At 42.2% G+C, this 26,639-nt stretch overlaps 2 protein-coding genes across 2 annotated transcripts in view; both read right to left on the reverse strand.

Moving 5' to 3' along the window:
- Positions 1 to 3,444: 3,444 nt before the first annotated feature.
- On the reverse strand, positions 3,445 to 14,791 carry mrpl39 (mitochondrial ribosomal protein L39). Its single transcript, XM_008281894.1, has 10 exons — positions 14,611 to 14,791; positions 13,443 to 13,649; positions 13,078 to 13,217; positions 12,211 to 12,310; positions 12,054 to 12,121; positions 10,360 to 10,472; positions 10,079 to 10,144; positions 9,771 to 9,924; positions 8,005 to 8,052; positions 3,445 to 3,631 (listed from the first exon to the last, which is right to left on the reverse strand). Exons 1-10 carry the CDS (start codon positions 14,645 to 14,647, stop codon positions 3,545 to 3,547), a joined length of 1,020 nt encoding a protein of 339 aa, XP_008280116.1. The 5' UTR covers positions 14,648 to 14,791; the 3' UTR covers positions 3,445 to 3,544.
- Positions 14,792 to 16,585: 1,794 nt separating this feature from the next.
- The window catches only part of LOC103357364 (ras-related protein Rap-2a-like), a 23,522-nt gene continuing 13,468 nt past the window's right edge, over positions 16,586 to 26,639 (reverse strand). Inside the window, exon 2 of the mRNA XM_008281895.1 lies at positions 16,586 to 17,827. Within this exon, the coding sequence (XP_008280117.1) occupies positions 17,590 to 17,827 (238 nt within the window). The 3' untranslated portion in view covers positions 16,586 to 17,589. The remainder of the gene's footprint in view (positions 17,828 to 26,639) is intronic.

Raw genomic sequence — 26,639 nt, forward strand, 5'->3', positions numbered from 1 at the left:
GTGATAAATAAAAACTCTAGTTTGCAAAGGAAAAGCTCATGAAGACGACTTCTCTACAGGTTGTCATAACTCAAAATGATTGGTGCAAACTCTTGCCTTTCGTTTTCTCTTTATTTTTTTTTATTTTTTTTAAATTTTCAGATTGTATAAACTCAGTGCTGTCAGATTGTGAAACAGCCCTCACCACTGACTGTCACCAGTATGTTTACTTACACAAATCAATGGTAGCAAAAGCTCTTTTTCACAGCTTTTTAACTCAAAACTTGAAGGCATCATGCAGAAATCTATTAATGAACACCAATAATCCTTTATAAGAGCAACAATAGTCAAAGTAGTGACTGGAGCAATAAAAGAGGATTTAAGAAGGTTTGAAGTTTTTGGTGCACTTTTAGAATTAAATCAAAAAGTAAAGTTAAGTTTGAAAAGCTGCAATTTGCACCAAGCAGTCCTATGTATGTTAAAATTAAGCCGAATCACCTAAAAACAACATCCTGCCCTCACATAGTTCCTGTCAATGGGCTGGAAATCACAGTTGCCTCTATGTTGAGCAAAAAAAATGTGATTGTAAATGACATTTACTGCAAGTTAATCATTGATCACAAATTTTTCTAACATCAAATATGAAATCAAGAGATGTAAACTAGAGGGACTATAGTTTTTCTTTTCGTGTTTGGAAATTCACATTTTATATTAACACATTTACACTTTATGTGAGGATGAGATGAACACGGTTGGGAAGTGGGATGTTATGTGAAGGTTTGTGCAGCTGCTTGTTTAGTTTTAATGTGAATTTTGTACCGCAAGGATCTAAGTGAAGAATTTAGACTTTTGGTATTTTTACTTAATGTGTGTAGAAGTTCCTCTCTGGTGGTTGATTAAACGCCTAAAAACTCTTTTCCACATATCAGAGTTGCATGTTTTGAGCTTAACTCTAAAGCGTTGCTTCTTTTAGCAGGTGTAGATTTAATTTTTCCACCCAGCTCACCTATGAATCTGACAAACACCATATAGACCTGCTAATAAGGTTAAAAAAATTTTTTTTGCGGGTGCTACATGTTGAGTTGAATCCGATGAGATTAGCAACATATTTGAAGTCGTTTTCATAAAGTTTGTTATTAAAACAGTCGTGGATGATGCAGAGAAAGAGATGAAAGGAAGAAAACACAGTACATCTGTTTTTTAAATTAAATCCTATGTATCTGTGAGCCATCTGGAAATGACTCAACAAGTGTGAGCCTGATCGCCGCCCTGGCCGGCACCACTCCTGCCTCAACGCTAAACACTTAATGCACCCAGGCAGCCTCTCCTCTATGGAATAAAGCGAGGGAAGCTCCAGGGTGAGTGCACTGCTGACCCTGCTCCTCAGCACCAAATAGACAACAGCCAGACATTAGAAACTCATTTCTAGGAATGCATTATTCCAGAGTGTTTTGGTAGCTATTCAAATTTAATCATATCTGAGCAGCAGCAGGCGCAGCAATCCCTCCTAAACACCTCTCGAGCGTGACAGCAGCGAGGAATTCAGGGCACCGATTCAAACATCTCAACTGGTGCTGCTGGTGTGGCTGCCTCTAAGTCTGAGGGCATATGTCCTCGGGTGTGTCTCGCACATTGTCAGGCGGGGTGGGGGTCGCGGTGGAAGTAGTAGGATGCTTGAGTGGGAGCAACAGCTGCACAACTTTTCGGGCCCTGAGGCTTTGCTCAATCTTCTGTTGTCTCCGATTCACCGCACGAAACAAGTTCACCGTCGCTGAGGAGCAGAACATAAAGACGCTCCGCTGACAATCTGATGGCTTTTTTTGGTTTTTAAAGTACCTGTCATTCAGCTTTTTAAGTTTATCCAAAGACAAACAAGGGGCTCAGATGTCAAAGAGGGATCAGAATGGGGGAGGGGAGGGAGCTCAATTTACTTTATGTCGCTGGCAGTCATTAAACATAACCAGCTGTCTGTAAGCACCTGTACTGTTACGCAAATGGTTCATACATGTAGTGAGACTACACACACCGCTTTCTAGTGAGCCATCAAAGAGACAAGTAATGTAACTGATGCTTTAAAAAAATCATGAGACAAAAAGGCTCTGGTAGCTATGAATGGATTAGAACTAATTAAAAGTAAATATTAACCCTCTGAACACCAAGCGGTTTGTGGGCATTCCTTCCTCCCTCACTGTCACTGCAACGTAAAGTCCTGCACCTCAGTGGAAATCTGGGAACCAAGATTTTACAACAGCATGAAGCGAAATATTGCTGAGCTCAAAGTCTGAAGATTATACAGCATGGTGTTGTACTTAAATCTGTCTTGTGTCTCGAGTTCCTTTTGTGCATAAATACCATTTAACCCTCTTTAGTCCAAGGGGCTTCTGGGACTTTTTTTTGCTCACTGCTACTCAGGTCCTGCACCTTTATGGAAACATAACCATCGTTAAATAGTCAATGTCTACAGTGCTGTACAGGAAAGTTAGAATGCTATAAACCCGAATAAAGACAAAAGAAAAGTGGAATTTTGACATTTTCATTTTAAAAAATCTTGAAAAACCCCAGAGGCGTGAGACTAATACTGGAGGGAAAATGGTGAGTCTACATCCTATAGATATTTTACCACTTACACTTTTAGTTTGTCTTCCCTGCTGTTTGAACACAGCCTGCAGTTGAGCCAAACAGCTCCTGAACTCTCGTCACATGACTGTTGGTTATTATGGTTTCCACAGTTGCACTGAGGAGCTCAGAGTTTGCAGCTTTTTACAGAATCTGGTTCAAACAAACAGGTTTCATTTTAAAAAATCCCCCCAAAATAAGTGATTTGGATGGAGCTAACTTTAAATAAAAATCTGATTAATCTTTCTGTATAGAATTTGAAACTTCTGTCTGTTAGAATTTGAGATTTTTTTTAAAACATTAAAATGCATTTGCAGCCCGCCAACAGGTTTTGGGTTTCAGAGGGTTAACCATTAGCTGCAACATAAACCTGCTATAAACAGGTCAGGAATGTCACCGTGTTACCAAACATACTAAGCACACGTGTGACTCAGGGTTATAACAGCAACATTTCTGGACAATGATGATGATGATGTACCTCTGGCAGAAAGCAGAAGTGTTGTGTCTAACGTGTCAAATCGCCTGGAATCCTGGAAGGAGAAGAAGAAAAAAAAAAAAGAAAGCAGAAAAGCTTCGGCCTCATGGCTCCAATCCTCAGGCTCGCTCACACTTTCTCACACTTGCCAAACACACTCGGAGGATTGAGAGCCACCTGTTTGATGAGTGATAGACACAACAGCTGCACTGCTGCCTGACCTTCAGCCAATATATAGAGACACACACACACACAGCTTTTGTTGTGAAGCAAACTGCTGACACACATACAACTCAACGCGTTTCACTCCATCAGCTGAACGGTTAAATCCCCCGCTCCCTCCGTTTTTTTTATAAGAAAGAGATATGTGGAAGTGATTTATCAGATATTTTTTATACATTTATTGAACAAATGGTACAGTCGGATACATGTCAGAGTATGTATATGTGTGTGTGGAAGGTTACACAGACGAGGTTACTGGCTGGTTGGAGGCTGAGTTGAGTCTGGAGGGTTAGTCACTTCAGGAGCAGCAGCCACTGCTTCAGGTACGGGCGCGTCCACCTGTGTAAAAAAAGAAAAGGAGAAAAAAAAAAACACAGAAGAAGCGAGATGTGTTTTAAAAACCAACTGATTGATTTATTCATAAGACTGTCACATCCCTTCGCCAGCCTGTTTTTTTTTTGTAGAAAATTGTAAAAAACAGGGACTAAAAATATCTTTTAGCATCTTTAAAAGAGCACTTCCACAGTGATGGTGGAGGGGTGTGGGGGCACGATGTTCCCCACGGGGAAAATTTGTGCGAGTGTGTTTGCAGCGTGGGTGGCAGTGTTTGGAGCGCCAGCTGGAGGCAGACGGGGGACATGCCTCCCTACTGCCTGCAGCCGGCTCACAAAACGCGTCCGCCCACGCCTCGCTGCTTTTATCAACCTGTTTCTGCAGAGTTCTGTGTGCTGGCACATTCAGGGGGGCGGACAAAATAACACTCATCTTTCAACTTTATAATAAAACACAACACCTCAGCCTGAAAAAAAATAAAAACTCAGATGAGAATCATTATCATAAAAAAAAAAAAAAGCCGATGTAGCATCAGGATGCTGTGCAGGATTACAAAAACTATCTCACCCAACTTTAGATGGATTCCTGACAAGACAGTTCCAGCTTTTGTACAAGTAACACAATTTAAATCTATTAAAACAAACGAGCTCAACAGTTTGCATTTCACTGACATTTGACGTCTTTACTATTCGTTTCAGCGTCAAATCATTTCAATCGCTCTGGCTTCCTCGCTGCCATGTTTAATCTGTCTCATGGTCAGGCTGATTCTTTTTCTTGCCTCGGATGGATTTGACGATAGCTTCGGTGCTCGATCTTACAGTCGCTACATAACACACAGAAATAACGCTGCAAACGATTACAATAACATCCAAGTTGTGAGAAATCTGCATCCTCCTCTGAGCTTCTGGCTCCACTACCTGTTTTCACTTTGGGGCAAAACATAAATTAGCTGCAAACTCAAACATTTAGCCAGAAAAAACACTTGACTTCTACTTAACCTTAATTTAATCAAGACATCTCCCGAGATGCGACCTCATTTACTGAAGACACTCGACCAAAATGGCTCTGCAGCCGTAGTTACCAGAGTCACATCCCGACACGTGTCATCTACAACATTCACATGTAACTTAGTCAATAAAACCTAAAAGAGGCAGCAGGTTCAGAGGGTTGACGATCTGCAGCAGGATGTTAAGTGCATTTAGTGCCACATTACTGAGCTTTACTTAGTAATGTTGTACATTACCGCTCACAAATTACAATCATGACTTATGCATATGCACCAATTAGATACTTACTGGTAGGTACACGGCAGGAAGCACGGGGAATAATGTCATTCAAGTCAGACTGGAACCGCTGCAGTTACTGGTTTCCGACTTCTGAATAACGTTCCCGTCAAGTCATAATTGTCAGTGGAAAAATCCAGATTTTCTCGAAAGCTGCAATTTAACCCACTTTGATGCGGTGGAGCCGACAAAACGCACGGACGTCTCACCTCAGGCAAACTCTGAAAGGCTGGATCGTGAAAATGTCAACAGTTTGCTGCCACACTGAGCAAAGACGGCATTTTTAAACCTGACATGTTCAACTTTGTAGTGAAACAAGGGTCATTCAGTGTCGTCACATCGAGCTTACGCGTTAGTTCAGACAGTCAGGGCGTCACAAGGCCCTTTCTGTCCAGTCCTTCTCTGCTCAAGTCCAGCCCGCCCACTGAGCTGCTTTATAACCGAGGCAGCGTTCATTCATTCAGCCCGCGCCACGCTCACAACATCACTGCTACACCAGCATCTACAGATCAGCAAATCTCCTCTTCCTCCCTTTTAGAAGTTCTATTTCATACCTGTGCTTGTTGTGGGACTGTAGAACGCATAATTGTACCTTGACACTATGTAAACTGGATTTCGTAAAGTGAGGACCATTTAAGTTGGACTCCTTGTTTTTGTGTTCATTTGAACATCGTGACTCTAAGGCTCTGCTGGAGGGTTTGTGATCTCAGGCACTGTCTGTGTCATGCCTGCTCTGATTGTTCCTCGAGCAGAGTCACCGCCAAACTCAAGTCATTCCAAATAAATGGGTGAATCTGACCAAGTGTCCTGTCTGAACTTATTTCAGTTACGCTGCTGTGTAGCAGTAGAGCTCATAATCTGAAACAATACAATTAGAAAACACAAAGGCTGCAAATTAGGATATATGAGGTGTGAATATCTAATAATGAGACTAATGCGTAAACTGATATATTTAACACGAGCAAATTGAAACTTTCGCGGGTTGTTTTTGTTGACGATCAACGTACATTGCGTGGTTCACGCTCACACAAACCCAGTCTCATTTATTATCCACAACTTGAGCAGTACGTCTGACCCACTGTTTAAATTCTCATTAATTATTTACAAATTCACGGCGTCCCTCTTGTGCGACAGCCACACTTATGATCGTATCTAGTGCGGTAATGCTCCATCACATGTTTAAAATCTATTACACAATACATATTAAGGTCAAGCTTGACTTATAACAAAATAGCGCAAATCAAAGCACAACATCCGTCTGTTTGGCTACTATAGCAAACATAGTTTAAAACAGAAGGAATGCAGCTTGTGTTTCTTCATTTTTTTTCCTAACAGTGAGTACAAGACGACTGGCAGATGCCATCTTGAGTCATAAACATGAGGATTATTCCCATCATTCCAACAGATTAACAATCCTGGGGTACCTCCAAAGGAACCAGTACTTTTTATTTTCTGATCCACATTAAATATTTACAAAGTACACCTAGAGAAAAATTTTTATTAGAAGCTCCATTCCACACACCTGAAGTGAGGATGCTGCTGCTACCTTATTCTGTGAGTTTACGTACTTCATATTTACACTCATGTAGAGGTTAGCGTGACCAAACCCTTTCTCAGTGTGTTGTTTAAACACCTGTGAGCGAAAAATGTAGATTTTCCAAGTTTTTCCAAGGGGAAAACAGATAAAAGTCAGGTATGAATCTCCATCTATTTAAACTAATGGCTAAAACTACAACAGCCCAAGTTGTAATAAAGGAGAACTACAGTGGTTTCTCAGGTGAAACACACATGAACCTGTGTCGTAAACTTCCCTTCAACTGTTTCTCTCACGACTCTGGCAGCTTTTGCACATGAGGCAGAGAAAGACAGTTTATCTGCAAACACTGAACAATGCCAGGACAACACAGCCTTGTGTGGTTTAATAGAACGGATGAAGACATTCATGCGGTTCTTATATGATCTCAGCCTGCCAACGCAAGCTGTTGAAGAGGAGTGGAGGATGTGCATTAGGCTCATGTGCCTACTTATACTGCAGCATAAACGTCCTTCAGAGAAGTTTCAGTTAATAGCTCTTCCGCTGATTAGTGCCATGTTCTGTTAACACGTGGGACAGAAAGGACAGGACGGCCTTCCTCCTGACACATCATACGCACACCAAACACAGCAAACAGACAGGCAGGTGATAATATGGAACAGTGACCTCCAAGGATATAAAACTGATATTCAGACGCTACTGCAGCAGGTCTGCATGCTAATCTTGTGCTTGTAACAACTCCAGAAGGACGTGATCCAAATAGTCTCTACTTCTAATGTGTGTCCAGCTCTGACATCCACACTTTTGTCTTTAATAAAGCGCTATTTCAATCCCCAGGACAACCGAATCTCGGTGAAAATAAAATGTAGGCCACAGAGCACGCTATGTCATCAGTTGCCAAGTCAAGTGTGTCTATTAATGAGTACATCTTTTTTTTTTTCACTACGCAATCAGTGATTCACAGAGAACGCCAGAAAGGCTGCAGCAAAATATATTTCGCCTAGATGGCTCCATCCAAAATTAACTCATAGCCTAGTTTGGATTTGCAGAATTTAAGCTTCTCTTTTCGTGCTCAAGTCGAACTTGGTTATGCAGATGGAGAGGATTCGACTTTGTATCACTCCAAATGTCTAGAATGAGAGCCTTGAACCTGGAGAGATTTAAAAATACTTCCTCCTTGGATCTCAAGTTAGCGTCTGTGTTTTTGATGTTCAGAGTTCAGAAAACAGCCGTTTGTCCTTCATGAGGAGGATGAGGCCTGCTTTTTCCTGGAGATTACAGCCCACGACGCATCTCCTCGCTCCGCTTTTGCCAAAATAATAATGCAAAGCAATAAAAATAGCAGTGTTAAATCCTAACCTCTGGCTACTCTGAGAAATGTGAAGAGATGGCTGCAGCCAGGGAGCGGGCTGGCTGAACGTGACACAGACAGTCATTTGGACAAATATCCAGCATCCAGAAAAGAAAAACCCACTTACAGCCATCTCTAAGCTGGCCTCAGTGCATCAGCTTTGATGTCACGACTGTTTGAGGTAAAAAACTGAGAGATTCGTTGTTCCTACCAGTTTCTCTGCCCGTTGCCTCAGTTTCCTCCAGACTGTGTGATGAGCCTGCAGGGAGGAAGAGAAAACGTGACTTGGAGGCACATGCAGACACCAATAAAGTCCTTTTTATAAATATTTACACCTCTATGCATGACAAACTTTGATATCAAGATGATAAAGTGGCTTCTATTTTTACTTTTTTTATTCCACAGCAACAACACTTAGCATTCTTAAAGAAAAAAACTTCAGAAGAGGAAAAATAAGGACACTACAATCTGTAATCGCAGAGATTGAATGTGGATGAAAAATTAATATATATCTATTAAATCAAAGAGTCTGTTTATGTCTGTTCTTGACTTTTAATCAACGATTTTTCATTTGATCCACTTCAAAGTCAGCAAGTGTATTGCCAAAAACCAAAGCAAAATTAGCGTCAAGTTTCAAATTGTTTGGACGAGCAGTTCTCAAAAACAGATGAACACTAAAGCGTAGTCGGTGACTGTGGTAAAGCAGCGGCAGATCAGCAACCTCATGACGTTATCGATTACAACATGATGTGTTGCAACATTGGCTGAGATCCGTCAAAACATGGATTCCGTGTAGAAAAAGCGACGGCTAAAAAATCTCGCCCACAATCTTAAAAAGTAGGGGAGTGATCTAAACAGTCAACAATGTGGTGATCTATAAGAATCAGTACCGCTGCTGAAAGCTTTGTTCAGACTGCAGTGAGAGAACCGTCCTGTTTACTGTTTGGTCCCCAGAGTACGAGTCATGTGTTTTCATTTACTGTGTGCGACACCTCGCTGCAATAAACATATGAAGAGAAATTGCACCAAGAAGAGGAGACGTGAAGGTGAATTAAGAATAGACTGACTGTCCGATATTTGGCATTTTTCCGATTATCTGTATTTTTATTGGCTGATTGATAAACTAAATGCTCTACTTCAGATCTGATGCAGCCACTGCTCTCTGTTTGTCATCAATCTGTGATCTTAGAAATGTCTCTCAAGCAGAGACTGCAAAAACTGAACAAGAATCACAAGTGGTTGCCACAAACCAGGAAATTACCGTCTTAGCTCCTCTTAAACAGAGAACGCCCTGATTTAATCACTCCTATTTCTGCTTTACACATTATTTTATAGTCACCCTTATTAATGAAGAATCTGCTTGATGAATGACAGGTTCTCTGCCATCACATGCTGTTAAAACATTACATTTAATGTATATCTGGTCTAAATATCGACCTTTACTAATACCTTGCATCTGTAACGGTGCTAAAAAACATATCGGTTGATCCTAATGTGAATCCACAGTGCGTCCATCAGGCTCTCAATGTTGTCCATCCCTCTCAACTGCACTGGTTCTACCCATCTAGGCATCATCATCTTAATGTTTTGAAACCCGATCTAGTCAATGTCAAGTTTCAAGTAGTTTACATAAGTGGCGAGTCACTGATGTTGAGAAGTAATACTTGAGGCTCAGCAATCTTCCCGTTCAGAAGAAGCACTGCACAAGTTCATATTTAAAGATTCAATTTTTAACGTACCCAATCAAATCACCAGAGTCACCCACATGAGAAATATCTTTAAACTGAGCTAGAATGAATGTAGTTTCAATGTGAGTCTAAGGATTTAAAATTTAACTGATCTATACCTGTTTAGACACACACACACAAAAAGAAGAGGAAGAACTGAAAAGCCAAACACAGAAGCAGACTCCTCAGCTCCACTTCCTGGATGCCTTCAGTATGTTCAAGTATCATTATGTCTCACACTCATCCCTACCTGCAGCTGCAGAGGCAGAGAGAGGCCCTGTACTCGACGGTGCAGACCCCAGGATCCCTGTCCCAGGTTATGGAGGGCCGTCACCTCGTACTGGGAGCACAGGCCAGTCCTGGCCACCAGAGGGCCTCCACTCAGCAGCACATGGTCACCACATCTTCAAAGATGAGGAAATGGTTGATAGAAGATAGGTGAATGATGTAATAATAATATCAACTGTTTCAGGTATTCAAAATAAAATACATGCAACTTAAGAACACTGGGATTATGAAGGAAAAAGTAAAGCTGGAAACAAAGATGTGTGAAGTCACCTGTAGAGCATCACGGTGCCTTTGGGACTTTGTGAAGCTTTCTGTTCCACCTCTTCCTGTTTACACCTAAGAAAGACGGCAACAGACAGAACGTTTAGCAACAATGGTCACCATGTGTTTAAGTGTACTGGCGAAGGACAAATAACATACAGAAAAATATACAGGCACAAAGAAAACAAATATATGTTAAGCTACATAAAAATGAAGCAATACAGTGAGTGGTGGAAACAGCCATGAGGCAGCATCAGAGGAGAACAGTATGGAGCCAGAGGCCGGTCTACCTGCTGTGTGAGAAGACCTCCAGCGCCACAGAGGGCACCACTTCCAAAGGCTCCCAGGCCTGGTCCTGGTGGATCAGCTTCTGGGCCCCTCTAGTCAGAGAGCGCAAGGACTCCTGGAAATAAACAGCCATGTTGATTTACCAACAACTCACTTACACTCTCAAAGGATCAGACACAGGAGGAGACCCAGGAGTTGTGTTGTCTGAAACACCAACCAACAAATAAAAGCTGTGAATCATTCCTGCCCTGCAACCACAGCTGAGAAAACACCCAGTGCAACTGTGCCTCCCTTTGTCACACAACAAGCATTTAGTAAACTAAAAAATGACATAAAAATAGATCGATTTAAATCCCCAACAAGACAGTAGATGTCACAATTGCACTCAAGCCAAATGATGACTGTATGAGTGGGAAGATGAGGTGAGAAGTTTGTCTTCATATTTTTTTGTAAAATATTGGGATTCACTTCACCAACATAAACCACAAGCGCAGCTGTTTGTGAGCACAGAATTTTAAACATTCAGCTCTGGGGTTTCCAACCACAGAGTATCTGACACTCAAAAGATCGATGTTTGGATGGAAAATCACTTTAAAGAGAAACTTCACACCAACAGAAAGTTGTAAGTTTTCACTGACCTCTTAATGATTGAAGTTTCATCCTAGAGCAGTGATGGACTCAAGATATGTTGACTACATCAGAATATCACATTTGTTTTGACAGTGAAGGCATGTTATATTAGGAACTGAGGACAATATAAAAAGTCTTGCACTGCCTCAGTGACACTGACAAACTGTTTCCCATTATTGTGGGTCATGGTACTTTGCACTCTTCACATCTGCTAAAGATCGGCACTAAACCATTTATGAACTATGTTTCATGGCGCAATTAGCATCTGCAGCAAGTGTTCCTGCAGCAAAGAAAGTAGATTTTTACATGAATCATTTAAAAGCTTTTCAGACTGCTCTGAAGTCCAACACAGACATTAGTTGCCTGGAACAGACATAACTGCATTAGGGATCTCCACGCAAGGATACATGCCAGTTGATCGAATCACAACATATTTGTCTGTGCACGCCCCTTTTATTTTACACGAGTGAGGCTGACTGACGGTGAGGATTGAGGCAAAAAGACAATTTAACACCCTAAAAGTAACTCAGTGTCCCGTCAGGAGGCTGATCCTACGTTCACTGCTCTGCTGCGGACTGAAGAGGAAAGTTGCTGCTGCACAGAGTGAGACCTGTTGATGCCAGACTTGTGTCAAAGGATGAGAGGAACTCCAGCTGTGGAACAGCAACTAATGAATCTGCAGCTTTGATAAACATTGTCATCCTGGAGATGGTGTTTCACTTCCCCAAAATAAACTGGAAGAAATGACCAAGAGTGGCCGGACCAAACACTCAGCTCCCAATGCAATAAGTAAAAACTGATCAAGTTAGCAAAATGGCCGATCCTGGTGCCTAAATACAGTGTTTCAGTCAAACCTGAAAACAAACATTTAAAATGATTCATGTAAATATTAGTTTATTTGGGAAACTGCCACAAGTTTGTGCTAACAGTTCCCAAAACACTAAAACATGGCTGAAAGTAACTTGTACACTTGTACACTTGAAGCCACAATATCCAATTTAAGAGAAAAACATCAGGTTTAAATACACTGTAACTCTCCTTTAGCTGATTTTTTGACCACACACACCTCAGAGGGAGTCCATGAGTCCAGCTGAGGGTCGAGCACCACATCACAGCAGAAGGCCCCTGAAATGACTGCAGAGAAACACATGAAATAGAATCAGACACGCAGAACACATCTGAGCCTCCGACTATGAAGCACACACGAGGCGGCGCTCCTCTACCTGGCACTTCTGGTGTGCTGAGCAGCTCCACAGTATATTCATCCTTGAACGCAGTTTCCATCACCTGACCCAGCAGGGCGGCACAGGAACGCCAGTAGGCCTGAGGGGAGGACACGATTCACATCCCAACATTTACTCACTTCATAATGCTCTCTGATTGATTCTCTCTTCTGTATACAGTACAATCAGTGCATGAACTTGTTTATTTAGTTTTAACCTAATTCATAATGACAAGTAATTTTTACAGAATGTCAGTTTGTAGTGCAGGTGGTGGCTTTGACATCTTCAATGCTGTTACTCCATTCAAGAATTTTAACAAGACTTGTTCTGCATTTTGCTCACGTTTATGTAAAGCTAGATGGTTTTTTACTCGATTTTCACAGAACTCTATCACCAACGGCTGCTTTTTTTTCTTGGCTGGTTAATGTTTTAAGATTGTTGGTCACACAATCTACAGGAAACACTACCACACGATGAAAAAAATGAGTTATTTCATCTCCAATGTACCTCTACTTCTGTGGATTTATTTGATTTCCTCATGTTCCTGAATTCAGAAATAAAAAGCAGAGAATGCACAAACAATCTGACATCCCAGTACAGGGGTGTCCAATCCTGGTCCTCGAGGGCCACAGTCCTGCATGTTTTAGATGTTTCCCTCTTCCAACACACCTGATTCAAATGATCAGGATCGTTATCAGGCTTCTGCAGAGCTTGATGATGAGCTGATCATTTGAATCAGGTGTGTTGGAAGAGGGAAACATCTAAAACATGCAGGACTGCGGCCCTCGAGGACCAGGATTGGACACCCCTGTCCTCGTACATAATAAATAAATAAATAAATAAAAAACACTTTTGTTGTCCAGACACCTGATTGACCAGTGTTGGGTCGTTGTCTTTAAACGTGAGCAGAGTGAGTGAGCAGGATTGGGTGAGGGGCTGGTGAAGAGGCCATGGTTCTCCATCCACCAGGGCCAGAGTAGAGTTTTTCACGTGATATTCGGTCAGATCTGAGGGAAACACAGCTCATCTTAAGTAGTTATCTGTTGTTTATCATGTAGCAGAACATTATTAATACATGAAAATAAAGCTGAGGTTTTTACTTTCTTGTTATGGATTGTTGTATTGAAGAGGACTTTAAAATGGTTGCAGTGAAGCTCAAAAGAGGGGGATATTTAACTGAAGCATACCAGCTATTGTACAGGGAAAAGTAAATGCCACTTAATTTCACTTACGTCTGGCGCAGCTCAGTGGAGTTGACATGCCTTTGTTCATGATGAGCAGGGTGCCATCCAGTCCCGGGCCATGCATGGACACTTCTATCTTCTCGATGCGAGGGTACAGAGCTCTCTGCCTGGCCTGCTCTCTGGAGAAAATGGCATTGCGCTGGCTGCGTATCTCGGCAGGCGATGCACGCAAAGATGCTGCGGCTGATGCAAAGCCTGTGGATGGACGAATGTATTGAAACAGAAAGGAGACACTCAGGGGGGACCAGGGGGAATCAAATGGACAGCAGGGGATTCTCTAAACTTTGCCTCTTAGGAACACATAGGGTCAAATATTGTCTTTTTTTTGTAATACTTGAGAGCTTCACGACAAGTTTTTCAAGTGAGAAGTTACGTTAAAATATTAATTATATTCTAGTGATTGCTGTAGTCGAAAACTGATACTGGGATCAATAGAATTTCAGTGGTATTAGTAATGACAAAGAATTTATCATCACCATTTGCATTAAGGAAAAGGAAAAAGCCAGACTCTTACCAGGTCTTTAACTTTTACATTCATACCTGCGAATACTCTTTTATCGACTACTTGCAAAAATAATCAAATGCAAACTAAAATAAGGGCATTTACAATAACTTTTCATATAATGTCACACATTCTAAAGTCATGCAGGTTATCAAACTAAAGGCGAGGCTTTAAAATCACTGTTTAGAAAATGTCATGTGATAAAGATTCGGGCTTAATGCAGCCGGTTGCTTAATGCTTATTAATGGCGTCAAAGTCTATTAATTTGGATTTGAGACAAAAAATATAAAATAAAAACGAACTGAAATAATACCAGACATTTAAAAACTCTCTTTGTATTACCTGTTTTGTGTCAGAGCGTTTGTCGCGGCAGACACGTTAATTGGAAGAACAGCACAGGTGTACCTAATTACATTGATCAAGGCAGGTGATGCTAATTAGCATGCTAGCTAACTGAAAATGATACTGGGACACTAAATGAAGAAGACAATGTATATTACTAATTCTATATGTGTTTTTCCTGCTGTCTCAACTAAAGCATACCTCTAAAATAAAGGTCTACTACTCCAGCCTACAAAGCTAACGGTTACAAGCCACCAATACAACCTAGTTAGCTCCCATGCTAATGCTACACGTTAACAAACGGGTACTCACGCCGTTGGAAGACTTGACACACGCTCCTGGTCGCCATTGGGACGAATATCTCACCAGCTGCACAAAAAACTACCTCAAATAAATACAGAAGGGCACACAGATGAAGGTCTGTTACAAACGCCTGTGGTTGAAGGACGCCATGCCTGTTTGGTGTGCAACGCTTATTCAGGTCCGGGGAGGAACTGATGTACGAAGACGGAAGTTCCGAGTGAGCTACAGGACGAGATGCTGTTCTGGTTTATGACAGCAGGTGTCGCTGTTGGTAGGAGTTTCAGGGAGGGTCGCATAGGAAGCCCTGCAATAATTATTCACTATTTGCAGAGAGAAAGAAAAAAAAGTTGAGGCATTTTCATTAAAATAGCTCCTAACATCCCAATAGGTTTTAGAGCTGCAGCAAAAGGGAGCTGGATTTCTGTTCTTGATTCTTGAAGATGCTTCACTACTCATCCAAGAGACTTCTTCAGTTCATGTTGACTGATGGGGATACCCAAATATATGTTATCCTCCCCAGATCACATGGTAAAGGCCCATTAACAATCCAAGACTCACGTGGTATGAATGGTTGTAAATATTTTACGCGTGAGATGACTCGAAATGTTAATCTTAAGACTGCCTTATAAAAAGCTGATCACTGGTGTTGCAGACCTTCTCCACTGTTTAATGTATAAAGTTTATTGGTCTTCTCTGACCACAATATGTCCTCAAATGAGTGACCCTCATCCTCGGTCTATGACACCACTTATCACATAAAGGAGTCTGGAGATCTCTTCCCAGAAAGTTTCACCACCATTAACATCTTGAGTCATCACTCATCTCACGATTCATACCACGAGGCATGTGATCATTAATGGACCATTAGTCATGTGATTTCAGAGGGACAGTATATATCTTGGACCCTCTTGTCAGTCAATTACAGTTAAAGACGCCTTTTGGATGAGAATGATCCTAATCTTAGTTTTTTTTCTACAAAATAGAGAATAATTATTGTAGTACTTCCATCTCATGCCCACCATTGAAACTACTACCAACAGTGAAGTGTTATCTATTATCAACCAGAACCATCCCTAAACAAAGAAGGGGGTTCTATGACACCACTTACCAAGTATTTACGATGCACTCTTGAGATCTCACCCCAGACAGTTAGGATAAGATAAAACTTTATTAATCCTGAATAAAATGATTTTCTCAGTAGCTTTTCATACCTTATGGCACGAGAGTCTTGGGCTGTTAATCATCCACTAGCCATGTGATTTCAGGATGATAGTATACATCTGAAACTCTCCATCAGTCAATTAGACCTGAAGAAGCATCTTGGATAAGAGACTAAACATCATAAACAATCAAAAAGTAGTCACCTTCTACTAAAGTACTTTGGATTACCATGACCTGGATGACTGAGAAGTTACAAAGACAACACACTGGCTTACATGTCTGTCCAATACTTTTTGTTTGATACTCCAAAGAGCACTTAAACTAAAGTTTAGTCATTTGCGGTGGCCACAATTTAAATTGCCTCAGTGTCTTTCATAAGTCTTGAAAGACTGCTGCTGTACCTATGCTAATTGGATGGAATCCAAAGTTATGAGCTTGGATTTGAAGTCTCACATGTCCCCAATTTCATCCTCTAATGGACTCTAATGGCACAAAGAATTTGACAAATGCTTGTTGGATTTTTCAGGTCCAGAATCAGCAGTTAAGTGTTGGCACTAATGGCAGCGGCAGGAGCACGAGGACACAGCCACGGGACCAAAACATCATAAATCATCTTGACGCAGGCCGAGATAGCACGGAATTACTGCTAAAAAGCAAAGCTGAAAGGCTGTTTTCACAATGAGTGCAAATCTCATGACCTTTGGAGGTTAAAGTGGAAGAAGAGAGGCGACTTCAAAGTTGCTAATGACATTAGAAGAAGAAAAAGAGCTTCTTTTCCATTAAATGTGCACAAAAATGATTATTCAACAATAAATTTACATGACACAGTTGTGCATAAAGATTTATTTTTTTGTTGAAAATAAGTGTTCCTGACATTGAACCACTAACATATCCGATGTGACTTAAGGTAGATGAACTACACACTGACACTGATGTTCACTTCATACAATGTAACAAGGCATTTGTATCGTCTGTAAGGTGTAAAGACAAGTGTCCGTACATTTTAATGACTGACTGATTGATTGATCAGTTGATTTATCGACACTGTCTCTTTGGGTGAGATTGATTGTACTCAATGTCAGTGTGACAGCACAACTTCATGCACACATCATCCACAGTAACATTTGGGATCTTCGGCATGAATTTCCCCAAAGGTGCAGTTTCCTTTATAGACATTCGTTCATTTTATTCATTCATTCATAGTTAGGCGGGCCTGCTGTAAAATGAACTTCCGGTATGACTCCTTCACAGTGGTGTTACTTATCTGTTCTCGGTGATCGGCCTTGCACTGTCAAAAAGTCCCAAAAGTGCAAAAAGAAAAACACAAGCGGAAGAAAACGGGACTAATAAAACTGCTGAGCACGCTACCATCCCTGCTTGGACCTATGGCTGCTTTCCCAAAAGCATTTAGCACTATGATCCTCTTTGTTGATGGCTTTTAGGATGGTTTTGGCACCGTGCAGCCTTTGGGAAACCCCGGAAATTCACTCCTGAATAATCAGCAGGGACCGTGATGGACGTGGGAGGTCGAGTGTTGTTTCTGTTCTTTCAAGGGAAAATCCACCCTGTGTCTGAGAAGAAGTGCTGAAATTTAATTCCCCCTTAACCTGCTTTGATGACTTCTGCTTCAGTTTGTGTGTGTTGTCCTACATTTCCCAGAATGCCTCTTGATCAGGCCTCAGCTACTAGATACAGAAAGCAGGTAGAAATGCTGATTGCAAGAGTGGATTTTTCCTTCAAACCCCTCCATCTTCAAACATGAATACATTTGCACTGTAATTTCTGCTCCCCTCCCATCCATCAGCCCTCCGTCGGGCTGATCGGCTGCTACTGTATGCTACAGGCGGGGCAGCAGGTCTCTCTCCGGTCCGGCAGAGGGCAGAAGTCCATCTGCCTGACGATCTCTGCGAAAAGCTCGTCCACCATGGTCTTGCTCTTGGCTGACGTCTCCATGAAGGGGCAGCCCCAGTCCTCAGCCAGCGCCTGGCCCTCGCTGGGGGACACCTCCCGCTCCTCCTCCAGGTCCACCTTGTTGCCCACCAGCACCACCGGCACCTGCTGGTACCTGCAAATAAGAGAGAAACCAAGAGAGGCATGTGAAATACGCTGCTTTCCCTTCCTGCTGGGTGTGTTTTGTTACAAGCAGAGACTACAGGAACTTCCTGGTACCTAAGGGAGACAGAGGGGGGGAGTAAACTCAGCGACAGCGCATGTGTGCATTGTTGGCCTACATACTGTATTTGTTAGATGCTGAAACAATAAGGGTTTTGAACAATGCACAATGGAGAGACAGGATTCAGCTTCCCGGGAGGCTCCCATCACTCCCTGGGTGTGTAGATCCCATTAGCAAACTGTCATCACCAAAAAAGAAAAAGAAAAAAAAAAAAGGAACTGCCTCTATGGAGCATGGCGATGCTCTTTTTATTCCTGGATGCATTATATATGCATTTGCATGGCATGCAAGCTGTACATTTAATGGCTTCCAATTCTTGTTTAAAATCGTTAGCTCTCCACTTTGCATCATTTCCATCATGCACTAAGCATGTCTTCAAGGATCAAAAGCTTTCTTCCGCAGCGTGTGGCTGACGAACCCAGTCCTCTTCCCTCTGAGCCATCAATACAAGGAAACCAGGCTGGGGAGAGTAATGGAATAAGTTATTGAATAATTGAATAAAGCTAATGTGCTGCTCTCACATGGGGAGACATGAACATTGGCCTCGTACCTTGGATACAACTATTTTCGACTTCATATTGAGCTTTGGCTGTGTTTGTTGTCTGTCCCTACAATACCTCCACTGTGTAGCACAGAAGGTCCAAAAATATAACAAAATATTAAGACAGTAAAGTCAGGAGACTGAAGTTAAAATCCAACAAACTGTCTTCACAAAGTGATTCCTTAATTTGGTGTTGTGCTGATGGTGGTGAGGAGTGCTGGTGCCTATAATCAATATTTTATTTGAACAATCGTGGATTCTAAGTGAAGAAGCAAAGAACCTGCAGAGTTGTTTTCACATAATTCTGCAGTTTCTCTCAGATCTGGAACTTTCCAGCACTTTCAAACTCATTGTTTTGGCACCGTTATTGTTTTGGCTCCCTCTCGCTTAGCAGCTTAATCCACTCAGAAGGCGGTGGAGGCCAAAACAGAGCTAAATGGAGAGTGAACACTGAGTTACATTTATCATCTTGAAGCACAACTTAAAATGAATCCTAATGCTGCTACACAACTGTTGAATGTGCAACTACACAACTGTTTGCTATTAAGTTAGTCATATCGGCATAGATGTATATGAAAGATGTACATAACCACCATGACATCAATCACTGCTGTGTAGGTAACCTGTTGAAACCTCTAGTCTGGACTGTGGTTGTTGCCATCTTGGGGTGTTGACACCAGACTTTGATCTGATGGAGAACCCCAGGACACTATAAACACTTGACAAGCCAGTGTTATACTGCAAATATGCAAGGGTCCGCACAATGCAACGTACGCCACCTCCCATGCATGAACCCCTCTGTAGTGCTCAACTATGGTGTGCATGCTCGTAATACCTATATACAACCTACTGTACCGGTATGGATGAGCCATGCAGACTGAAAAGTAGTATAATAACAACAACTACACATCCGTGGTGTCTGTAACTGTCCATGTGCACATCCACAAGGGAGTATAATCAAGACTTCAATCAGAAGACAGCAGACAATCGAACGTCCTCTAAATTTTCCTCTAAATGGTAACATAATTTACTAAATCAACATCATGCTGGATTGAAGTAGACTTGAAACTAGCAGTTGAGACCATAAACTAATTGGAAAAATGTTCACTGAGGTAACAAGTCAAGTGAGAAGTCGGGTCATGTTCTTATAGACTTCTATACAAGTGGAGTTCTTTTCACAACCAGAAGAGTCACCCCCTGGTGGCCATGGGAAGAAATGCAGGTTTAGGTCACTAAAGCTTCCAGAGGCTGCCTCCACTTTTAACAAACATTCTACAAACTAATAATACATCAGCGTTGTGTTCACAGTTTGATTCCTCTGCCTGCAAGTGGCCAAAAAGCAGCTACTGCAGGTACAATGCTCCAGCATACAATGGCATCTTGACTGATCTGTGATTTTGTACAGTTGTGTCACTGTTAGAACCCTACGGCTGCTCCACTTTAAAGCCAGGTACCTATACATTATCCTATAGCGCAGTCAGGTTTTACTTTATTCGAATCCAAGATATTTCATTTCAGTTAGATGCCCTTCATGTTTTCTCTGATTAAATAACTGCAGAATGTCAATTACACTGGGTATATATTCTCACAACAGGTAATGGCACGGACCACCTAATAGCCTCGACCATCAGTCATTCCTAAGTGCTTTCCAAGCCCGGCTTATTGATCCGCTGGCGCTATTGAGAAATAGGCTCTTATCTACAAATTGGTGGCCTGCTGCCACACCGCTCAGCTGGGAGAAGAGCTGAGGCGTGGAAAAGAGCTGGCAAACGTCTCACTGAGCTAAAGAGGGCCGGGGAGCTGGAGAAAATAAGTGCAGGCAGCAGGGTGGAGGAATAAGCGTTGGACACTTATGGACTGTTTAATTATCCTTGAGCCAGACAGCGATGCCCTACAACTTTTAAGGGGTGCTGTTGAGCAGCTGAGCTTGACCCCTGCCCCCCATCGACCCCACCAATTCACAGGAGGGTAAAAGCTTCTCCAAAAAAAAAAAAAAAAAAGCGGTCATGAATAATGTAAGCGTTTCTTTTTGCCTTGACTGGTCCACAACCATACATTAAGACTGTCAAGCAGAGAAAACTCGCTTGCAAAGCCTCAAATGCCAAAGACTTCCCCGCAGCTTGACATTTCCCCCTCACAGCCGTCGCACTGTGCAACACACACACACACAGGCACGCAAACGGCAGCTGACCTCAGCGGGACAAGCATCTCGCGTGGCCTTGTGTGTTTGGAAAGCCGGAGTCTAGAGGGTGTGAAGTGTGAACAAGGAGAGCACCGCGGAGACAAATGCAATCTGACAGCCTTGCAGGAGAAACTCTATATATAACTACAAAGACACAGGGAGAGCCAGCTTCTCTGGGGTGGGGAGTTTGTATAGAGTATGTTTGTTGCAGCATCAAACTCCCTCCACGCCAGATGAGGGGGGAACTAAAACTGCTTATCACAGCACGTGGAAAACTTCTCCCACAGGGATCTGTAGGCTGATATCATGTATTATTAAACACACTGTATGTCAATCAGCGTTTGGGGCTACATATTAGAGAACATGTTGCCCGATATCTCCATCTGCTGTGTAACTGTGCTGTAACTGTACAATGCTGCTCTATTTGTACATGATTACTACGATAACACATCTAAATGTATTCTACTTTACTGTATCTATGTTGTGGGTATACTTTAAAGATCTAGCAAAAACAACAAAACAAACATCACAAGCTCATAAAATCAGATGCCTTCTTATTTATTAAACTACCAAATGGACACATTTCTGCATAACTGGTGCTTTTATTTTGAAATGTCAGAGCTGTAAATGTTTTAGGCAACAAGTGTGACTGTTAAACGCAGCTTTAAAAAGTGGCTGTTTAACCTTTTTCACTTCACTGTTTTGGTTTTATGACTTGAAACTTCTGGTGTGTAGCTCAAGTATAGCAGCAGCAGCAGGGAGCTGTTTTCCAACAATTACAGCTCTGATGTGCTACTGGAACAGCACCACTGTGTACAAAAGAAGTGCCTGTAAAAAGCAGAAACCATTACTGTTACTTAAATTTGATATAAGGGGGAACTCTGCTTCCAGTGCTCCTGCCACGCTTGGAGCACTCCCTGGTTAAATCTTGGACAAATCCATCCATCCATCTACCATCTACACACCGCTTAATCCTCACTAGGGTCGTAGGGAGCTGGAGTCTATCCCAGCTGATTTAGGGTGAAGGCAGGTTCACCTGGACAGGTCACCAGTCTATCACAGAGCTACACTTAGAGACAGACAACCAAGCACACTCACATTCACACCTACGGACAATTTAGAATCACCAATTAACTGCAACATGTTTCTGGACGGTGTAGGAAGAAGCTGGATACAAACTCCATGCAGAAGGATCCCAAGTGTCCTCACCGTGACGCAAACCAGCGACCTTCTTGCTGCGAGGCAACGGTGCTAACCACCGATCCACCTCGCAGCCCCCAAATCTCTACATAAAGCCAAAAAACTTGTGCCACAGTTCTTGTCATTTCCACTCATTGATTTCTCTCTGGCGCCTCAGGAGTTTACAGTAGAACTCGGTGTTGCCAGTCTGATCATGGGGGACGAACTCACGGTTCACAACCCAGAGAATGTCAACGAAAATGACGAGCACGCTGTGGGAACAATCCTGACCTGACACGTCATCGCTGACGTCGGAGACTGCAACGCCTACTTGGTCTCTAAGTCATACCTATAGGTGCTGCTCGGTAAAATCACAAACGCACAAGTGGTCACAAAAATATGTGTAACAAAAATCCTGATGTTGATCGCGTGACATCATGTAGAATCCTGATTCACAAGAGTTACTGTTGGCACCTGTGCAAGCACATTAGTATGGCTCATTCTGGTTGTGTGCAAAAATAAAACATAGCTGAAGGGAGAGTTCAATGCTGACAATGCAAAAAAACCCCAAAAAGTACGCAGTTTTAAGTGCATCAAACTGATAACTTAAGGATCTTTCTTTCTTTCTTAATCAAATGATATGACGGCTTCATCCACTAGTGATAAAAAGTGTAACTACTCCTAGCTATCTCCATCACAAATATTCCCCTGATGGTGTTTAAGGTATCACTACCAATGTTCTGTTCTGCTGGAGGCGTTTCTAGTCTAAACATAAAGCAGCAGAAAACAACAAACACCGCTAACTAGTTCCTGGTACGGCACAAGAGTTGGACAGCATCTATTGCGGGGATTATCATCACAGTTGGATTCTTTTGGGCCCGCTTGGCTGAAGCTGCCAGCTGTATGAATGCGCAGCTTCTTGTTTTCAAAATCTAGTGGGAGAGGAGCCACGCTGGATTTACGGAACTGACAACAGCAGGTGGCCGACAGCTTAAGAAATTATACGGGAAGTAAAATATTCAGTGTTGATTTCTAAAATATTGCTGTTCGAAATCTCTTTCCGGAACGATACACGGAGGAAAAAAAAAAACATCCATCATGTTGCACCCTGAGTTTGGAGGAAGCCACAGGTTGAACATCCTCATAATGGAGTAAAAACTACTTAACCTCTGCGGGGTGTTGGGAGGGAAAAAATGCAACGAAACACACACACAGAGAATCAGTGTTTATACCTCACAAAAAAAGGAAAAAAAAAAAAAAAGATGGCCTCCACATTTTCCATTTAGCCCGGGGTTACAACGGCCTTATTAAGGCTACCTGCTGTGCTAAATAGCTACAGTGACTTCACTTACCCGTATTCACGAGCCCCACAGCGGCGGCAAACACACATACAAATTACAAAAGAACAGTCAGGCATCTCCGACACCGAGCCCTCCAACCCTTCGCCCGCCTCTTCGCTCCCTGCATCTGCTGTTAATTAACAGTTGGAGCGGCTTCACCGTGTGACAGCCAACTCCAAACGCATGTATCTGCATGCAAGTGGACGGAGGAATCACAGAACCTTATAGCGCCTACGCCGTTAACTCCCAAAGGGTGTTAAACGTTGAGGGAACAAAGCCTCTGCAGCTAATGTTTCTGGAGCGCCTTGGCATCCGCGAAGAAACAAAATAACGAACCGCAAACATTCCTGAGATAAACAGACAGAGAAAGGCCTGTGCAGCAGATGGAGAAGGTCTTTAGAGTCTCTTTTTTTATGGCCAAACCCCAAGCTTCATTTCCATCTTTAATGGTGCAGCCCAGCTCCTCCAGATTTCCTTTGCTTCAGCTGCGAAGACATTAAAACGGAGTTCACAGACAAGCACTCATTAGTTCAATTATCCCTGCTGCTCGGTGACAACAGCGACAAGAACGTCGGGAGCGGGAATAAAAGTTTTATGCTTGTTTTACGAATGAAACGAGAGAAAAGCTAATGTTTTTGAAACATCAGGGGAGATGAAGAAGGAGATGGAGCCCATCTGAATGCACTGTACAGACTCGATAACTGAATGTGATGTCGGATAGCAAGGCTGTCGGATTGCTAAGGGTCGGATTATCAAGTCACGACTGTATGCCAAGTGCCAGAAATCCCAGCATGTCCCTCTACATCCGGTCTGGCCTGGCCTTTCTGACCCACAATCCTCTGCACAGTGGAAGATGTGTCACACTGTGTCTCAATGGAATCAGGCTTGACACAGATGGCAGCTCGTTCTGCAGACTGTGACAGACGTATGAGCAAGCAGGTTGAAGTTTAAGACAATATTATGATCGTATAGAAATGGTGTAATATAGCATGACAGGGCAGCTGTAGGAGGAAAGTAGATGAAATGTGAAAAGCTAAAGCTCCAGATTCTACCTCCTTCATGGTTGCTGAGCCTCAAGTGGTTCCAGCTACAGTTAAGTTTAAACTCGTGCCTGATGGTGGAGGGACAGTTTCTGTATCCTACAGCGTATGGCACGTGCAGATTGCATTTTTCACAGCATCTGAGAGAAGACTGTAGCGAGGCGAACGTGATTTCAGAAGGTCGCGGTGCTGTGCTGGCGTCACAGTTCCAACACATGGAGCATAACGGCAGCTTTAGTCTGGATGGTGGGACTCAGTTCTGGCCTCAGTTTGGTTTGACGCTTTGACAACGGGGTTAGTTAGTTTGCTTTTGCCAGTCAATAGTCAGGGTTGAATCCATCTATCCAACTTCATTATCACTGAACATACAAGGTGCAGCAGTGCATGCTGGGAGCTGATCATTTAATGTAACCTCTGAAGACCCGATCACATTTTGGGTTAGATTACCAAAGCAGTTATATTTTTTGTTTTGTTTTGTTTTGTTTTTATATTTTAATTTTTATTATTTTATTCTTAATTTTTTTTTTTTTTTTTACTGTTTTTAAATTTTTATTTTGTTTTTTTTTCTACAAATATTTTCATATATAGATTTTAAATATTAAAATTTTCTTTATACATTTTTTTAAATTTTTAATTTTCTTTAATATTTCATCAGATAAAAAAGCAAAGAGAGATTTTTTATTTATTAATTTTTTTTAAAAACATATCAAACAAGAGCTCAGTATTTAAGAGGTTAAAGCTCCTTTCTGGTTATTTGTTGAACTCCTATAAACTCTTCTCTGTGTTTTAAAGTTAATTTTTGCCATGAAAACAATCACTTCCTACATTAAAACGGCTCAGATGTAACGCCACACTGTTGCTTCCTCTAGAACGTTCAGCTCTATACAGTCTCTACATCCTTCACTCGAGCACACCAGCTCATCACGACCAGAACTCCTCTAAGTTACGCAATATCAACTTGTCATGTTGGACTAAATCAGCCAGAACCTGTTTCTAAAGAAGGATAATGATAATAAAGAAAGTGACAGGATTCTGGTTCTGTAGGTTTGTGACATATAAAACCTGGAGGTCTGTGTTTCTGAGGTGATCATGACTGAACAACAGGACGCTCCACAGTGGTCTGCTCGTTTCCCTCATCATGTGTGTTCTCACACATAAAAACACCACATGGGCATTTTAACAAGCCAAACAGACGTCTGCTCAGTAGCGCTGCTGGTGGTTGAAAACTCCACCAGGTGCCTTTAATATCTGTTATACCAAACAAAGAGCTGATGTTGTTTCTGTTTTACAGCAGCTTGGATGGTTGCATTAACCCTATCAGTGCCATAGAGCTGGAAACAGGCAGCACCAAGTACAACATTAGACTGAGAAGCAACAAAAACTGCAACATAACAGCCCAGAGAGATTAAAACACACCTGCTTCTAACTTCTAGTCAACATACATGTGTGTCACCACTCTGCAGACGTTCCTCTGGGATCTGCAGTGACAATCTCTTGTTTGTCAGTTACGGTAAAAAGCGATACGAATCTTCATTTTGGGAAATTCCAGATTCACATCAAAGCAAAGGTTCTCGTGGCCCTCAAGGGGTTAGGAGATAAATTTGGCTGCAAGATGACTAACAAGTTGGGAAAAATGACTTTTTTTACTGCACAAGGCTTTCCTCTGATCTTTGTGCGGTGCTGCATGGATCTGGTGTTCAGTTGAACTATTCGACAATGAGACGAACGTAAACACAGGTTTGCTTTAGAGGTTGGATCCTTAATGTATGTCAGATTGGATTGTGCAGAAATGCGTTTTGAGAGCTGCTAGAAAGCTGCGAGTCACTTCTGAACGAGATAAATGGCGGTGGAAACACTTAAGCAAGCAAAGTGCGGCGAATCTGCTCGAGCACTTTACACACGGCGGCAATGAGCACTTTACTGGTGGCTCTGCTTGGATAATATTTTAAAGCAAGCCGGCTGCTTTAACAACTCTCTTCCTGACGGCAAACACTAAAAGCCTGAGGTCAAGAAGTTGCTGTGTACCTCCACCAGAGTGGCCCCTGGGAAACGTAGTTCTGGTCCCCGCCGCCCTGTTTCCACTCGGCGGTGCGTGATGCTCACCTCCTGCTATTAGACACAGCATCAGTGCAGCGTGAAAACGCAGCTCGTGTGCTTTGAACGTCCTCCTCCAGGCCCCACACGTCTATAAACCTTCACATGCAAGCGAGGAGATTAGGAGATAGCGAGCAGGACGGATACACCCAGATGGGGTTTGTTTGCAGCGTAGAAAAGGAGAAACACATTCAGGAAGAACTGAAAACCTGGCAGCAAGGGCGCCAGAAGAAATATGATAGAAATGATGAAAACAACAGCAAATATGTGTCAGTTCATGATACGTTCAGCTGATTTAAATGCAGGAAATTTTAGGGTAACGCATTGG

This window comes from Stegastes partitus, unplaced genomic scaffold, assembly GCF_000690725.1.
Source record: "Stegastes partitus isolate 25-593 unplaced genomic scaffold, Stegastes_partitus-1.0.2 Scaffold250, whole genome shotgun sequence".
Taxonomy (NCBI): Eukaryota; Metazoa; Chordata; class Actinopteri; family Pomacentridae; genus Stegastes; species Stegastes partitus.

Excerpts from the sequence above, each read along its gene's own strand:
- mrpl39 (XM_008281894.1), bottom strand. The coding sequence starts at position 14,647 with ATGGCGACCAGGAGCGTGTGTCAAGTCTTCCAACGGC. Across the intron at positions 10,473-12,053 it reads ACTCATGGACTCCCTCTGAG|GAGTCCTTGCGCTCTCTGAC; the intron begins GTGTGTGTGGTC and ends GTTTATTTCCAG. Across the intron at positions 10,145-10,359 it reads GAGGTCTTCTCACACAGCAG|GTGTAAACAGGAAGAGGTGG; the intron begins GTAGACCGGCCT and ends CGTCTTTCTTAG.